Source organism: Drosophila kikkawai, unplaced genomic scaffold, assembly GCF_030179895.1.
Source record: "Drosophila kikkawai strain 14028-0561.14 unplaced genomic scaffold, DkikHiC1v2 scaffold_12, whole genome shotgun sequence".
Lineage (NCBI taxonomy): Eukaryota > Metazoa > Arthropoda > Insecta > Diptera > Drosophilidae > Drosophila > Drosophila kikkawai.
In genome coordinates this window covers 11,667-16,061 of record NW_027222449.1, presented here as the reverse complement: position 1 = coordinate 16,061, position 4,395 = coordinate 11,667, and the positions used below count along the sequence as shown (strand labels likewise).

General features: G+C 51.8%; 1 protein-coding gene across 1 annotated transcript; it reads right to left on the bottom strand.

Moving 5' to 3' along the window:
* Window positions 1-610: 610 nt before the first annotated feature.
* LOC138929301 (uncharacterized) lies at window positions 611-3,219 on the bottom strand. The gene is made up of 3 exons (XM_070288751.1): window positions 2,009-3,219; window positions 1,039-1,831; window positions 611-739 (listed from the first exon to the last, which is right to left on the bottom strand). The coding sequence occupies exons 1-3, from the start codon at window positions 3,217-3,219 to the stop codon at window positions 611-613; spliced, it is 2,133 nt and encodes a 710-aa protein (XP_070144852.1).
* Between the last annotated feature and the right edge of the window lie 1,176 nt (window positions 3,220-4,395).

The window sequence follows — 4,395 nt, the reverse complement described above, 5'->3', positions numbered from 1 at the left end:
GTAGAAAAATCCGTCCCACGAAGAAGAAAAAACGCAGCAAAAAAATCCAGAAATTAGGGGGTCGAAAAATGACATCGGCGGAGTGCCCTTTACATGCATTTATTGACAGTCGTATTGGAACTAAAACTTGAGCTTAGCCTAAGGCCCGCTGTCGACCGAGAAGCCCAGCTTAACGGCGCGAGAGCGGGAGAGCGGGAGAACCGGGAATTGGAGCGGCGCAGCCGTCCCTAGAAGCGAGCGACGATCGGGAACACGGGAGCGTGCGATCGGGAATACCGAGGAGCGGAGAGCGGGCGAGCGTTGCTAAGCTGGAAGCGCTTGAGCTTTTGGACGCTCGGTGGGCAGAGGGGAAACAGGGGCCTCCTGGCGTAAACATTCTCCCCCCCCTTGCAATCACTCGGGTTGCAATAAACCCGTACAGGACGATGGTATGGAGGGGCGTCAGAGCGCTGCGTAGATCGTTGATCCTGGAGCGACGAGTAGCGATGAAGGACGGATGAGTGCCAACGAGAGGCGGCTGATTGCCATGGAGAGGCGGGAGCTTGTCGCAAGGAGCTTGCTGAACAAGGTGGAGGCGTCGAATGCCGTGACCAGGACGCATCACTGTGCGCTAGAAGACGTCGAACTGTCCGTAGCGGACGAACGTTGGCAGACTCGGCAATGGTAGGACTAAGAACCTCGAGTACGTCTGCCTTCCAGAGCGATCGCGGTGTGTGGAAGTGAAGCCCTCGTAAGTGACCTGGATGAAAAGGGATGACATGGAGATGAGTAATGGTCAATAATGTGCGAACTAGAAGTATGGGGTGACCGACGCTGCGAGCGGAGTGGATGCTCTGGACGGTCATGCGGATGCAGGAGAGTGTGGTGGTGCTGATTGCACGTCTTGCATCGGTCACCGCTGCGGCAGGTTCCCTCGGAATGTTCGTGGGCCAAACAGTTAGAACAATAGCGGTGGTCGAGAACCGCACGGAGCCTCTTCTCAGCGCAGAGTTTCAGGAACTGTTGGCATTTCCGGAGCGGGTGGAATCCGCTGCAGACTCGGCAACGGTAGGACTGCGTACCTCGGGTACGTCTGCTCTCCAGGCCAGCAGCACTGCGAGCGGCAAGGAATTTTTCCGGTGAACTTTTTGACGAAACGGAAATTCGTGTCGAGAAGACAGACACGCCGCCTGTAGCGGTTGTAGACACTGGGCCTGTGAGAACCCACCCGAAGATCGTCTCTTGGGCCAGGAGAGAGCCGAAGATGTTATTTTTGGAGCCGCCCAGAAGCACAGACGGAAGTATGTCAGCTCCAATTAGGACGTCGATATCAGAACTCTCGAAGAACGCTGGATCCGCTAAGGGGAGATCAGGAAGCTGCTTTAGGAAATCTCTCGGAACTGGATATGAGGGAAGTTTTCCAGCGAGTTGAGGAAGAACATAAGCTGTCGTTTGTAACTGCAGCCCGGGTCTGGAGGGAGCGCGAATTGAAAATTTGCAGAGCTTTGTGGCTTGAGCGGCAACTGTATCGTTGAGACCGGAAACTTGGGTCTGCGTTGGCTGGGATGGAAGTTTTACGATATTGAGAAGCCTCTCAGTAATAAAGGTCGCTTCAGAACCTGAATCGATCAGGGCTCGCGCTTGGAAGGTGCGGCCAAGATGGCAGATGTCAATAATCGCCGTACCGAGCAGGACAGCCTTTGATCCTGACGCAAAGCAGACTTGCACATTAGAGTGGTCGTCGGAGGCTGCAGCGCTTCTCACAATGGGTGCGGGTCGTGGACTAGATGGAGCGGAGGGTCTTGAAACGGTAGCCGCAGGGTTGTCGCGGTGCAACAGAGTATGATGCCGGCTGTGGCACGTAAAGCAGAAATGGGCACTAGTACAGTCCCGTTGCTGGTGCCCTCGCGAAAAACAATTCAAGCAGAGTTGCTTTCTTCGGATGAAGTCTGTCCGCTCATTGACATTCATGTCTAGGAAACGCGGACATATACGGATAGGGTGGTTTTCCCTGGAGCAAAGATCGCACCCTCTTGGGGCTGGAGTCTCTCGGGCCTCATACGAGTTGAGCCGGCGCGCAGGGGCGCTTGCAGGGGTCGATCGGGGGGGAAACTGCCCAGAACTGCTAGGCCTGATATCATCGATCGCCTCTAGAGTACGGTGACGCTCGGTCAAAAACGAGTTCAGCTCGTTCCAGGTCGGAATTTCGGCCTTGTTGTGGACGGATTGCTCCCACATGGACAGTGTGGTTTTGGGAAGTTTTGTGGAAACCATGTATACCAGGAGACAATCCCAGGCTTCTACTTGGATGGAGGACATAGATAAGGCTGTTAGGCAACTCTGGATAGTGCCTTGCAGCTCTTTCAGAGCGGCTCCTGACTCTTGGGGGACTGCTGGAAGGTTGAATAGGATCTTCAACTGGCTGTTGACGAGCAACCGCCGATTTTCGAAACGTTCGGTGAGGCTCTGCCATGCGGAGATGAACCCTTCGTTTGTGAGAGGAGCCTTCGACACAATGGCATGGGCATCGCCACTTGTCTTTGACAGCAGGTGGAACAGCTTTTCCACCGGTGTGAGGCGCGAATTCTGGATGTAGATCGCAGTAAAAAGGTCTCGAAACGTTGGCCACCGAATATAGACTTCTGTGTCCACTGGTGGCAGACGACAACCCGTAGAAGGGGGTGGTTGACTACTGGCGGAAGCCTGTGTGGGTTGGAAGGCGGCCCTGTCAATTACGCCCTGCAGCTGAAACACACACTTCGAAAACACAGAATAGCAGTAACTATACTTCGATTCTAGCTCTGATGCAATGGTCGGAGGATCGTCGGCTTCGGCAAGGAGGTCGGAGCAGCTTTCATAGCTTTTCTCCACCTTTTCCCACAGGGCCCTAATTTGGTCCCGATGGATTTGGCACATGCCAGGGGGCAATCTGTCCGTGTCAGGGGCAGCCGGAGTGTGCAGGTTAGCCTCGAATTGGGTAACACGGTCTGTTGCGGCAATGAATTTTTTGAGGGCGATATCTATCGCCTTTTGAGCCATGTTGGACACGGATCGTGTAACCTTTGGCGCTGGACCGGGGCAAAGGTTCACTGAATTGTCGCTTTTTGCCCTTGGGATGGCAATGGCTGCCTTCGATCTTAGAGGAGTTGAGCGCGGAGACGGGCGCGGAGATGCGGATCGGGATCTCTCCAAACGGATTGACGGGAGCACACGGAGCTTCTTGTCGTCACCTGTGGGCATTCTCGGACTCACAGACGGTCAAATTAATGCGCTCGGCAGAATCTGGGTCGCTAACAACGTTACTTGTCGTCCAAGAAATACACACGAATTGCGAAGGAAAGACGACTCAACTCTGGTTCGCGTAACGCCAGTGGACACAGCACCAGCGACAAAAAAAATGTCAGCGGCAAGCGAAGAGAAAACAGGAGCAAATGCTCAGCGGAGAAGTTCGGCCACGAAACACAAATGATGGATGGGGAGCGATTGCAGCGATTGCTGCTGCTGGCCGAATTAGTGCTGAATGTCGGACCCGGGCTCTGGATATTAGGAGCCAATTGTATATTTATATATGTATATTCCGTGGTTCGGACGTGGAGCTTGTATGTATGAATTGGAAACTTTCTTTATTACTTATATTCCGTAATAAAGAGAAAAAAAAATTATTAATTTTTAGTGTCGGAAATAATGGATAAGAAGTATTTAATTATCGACACGTAATTACCACGGCGCCGAAAAGGCTGAATTAAAAAAAAAAACCCTTGGCGATGACGTGGAAACCTCACTGTATTATGCCGTCGGCAAAGCAGTGCGCAAGCGAGGCGCTTACGAGAGATAAAGGCACAGAAAACCGAAACAACAACAACACCAGCGCGGCTGATGCGGCGGTCAGCGCGGGAATCCGAAACTAACCGTAAATCGCAGTTTGGTTTTGCCGTCGGCAAAACACCGTATAAGCGAAGAGTTCAGGAGCGAGAACAAGGCGGAACAAAAAAAAACACAACAACAACACGTCTGCTGCGGCGGTTGTGCGGATCTTGGAGAAATAAACACTTGCACTTGAGTTTCTTATTTCGGTTATTTTCGTTTGTTGGTTTTATTGTAATTTAATTCCTGTATGGGCGGGCAGAAAAATATAATGACATATGTATGGAGTTGGATACGCCTGCAAAAATATATGTATGGTTATTTGCACAGTGGAACACCGATATCGGGAACTGCAGCGACGTACAAAAATATATATTTGAGGCAGAAAATATTTACATATGGGCAATCAGAACGGGTTTGTGTGGGGGTATGTGTTGGATGTTTCGCCTTATGGTACAGTGGGAACACGAAGAGTGGACTGTATTTTGGAGTTTGGCAGATAAATCTGTGAAGGCCTCTGAACCTTGCGTGGAGAAAAAAAAAACAAATGGC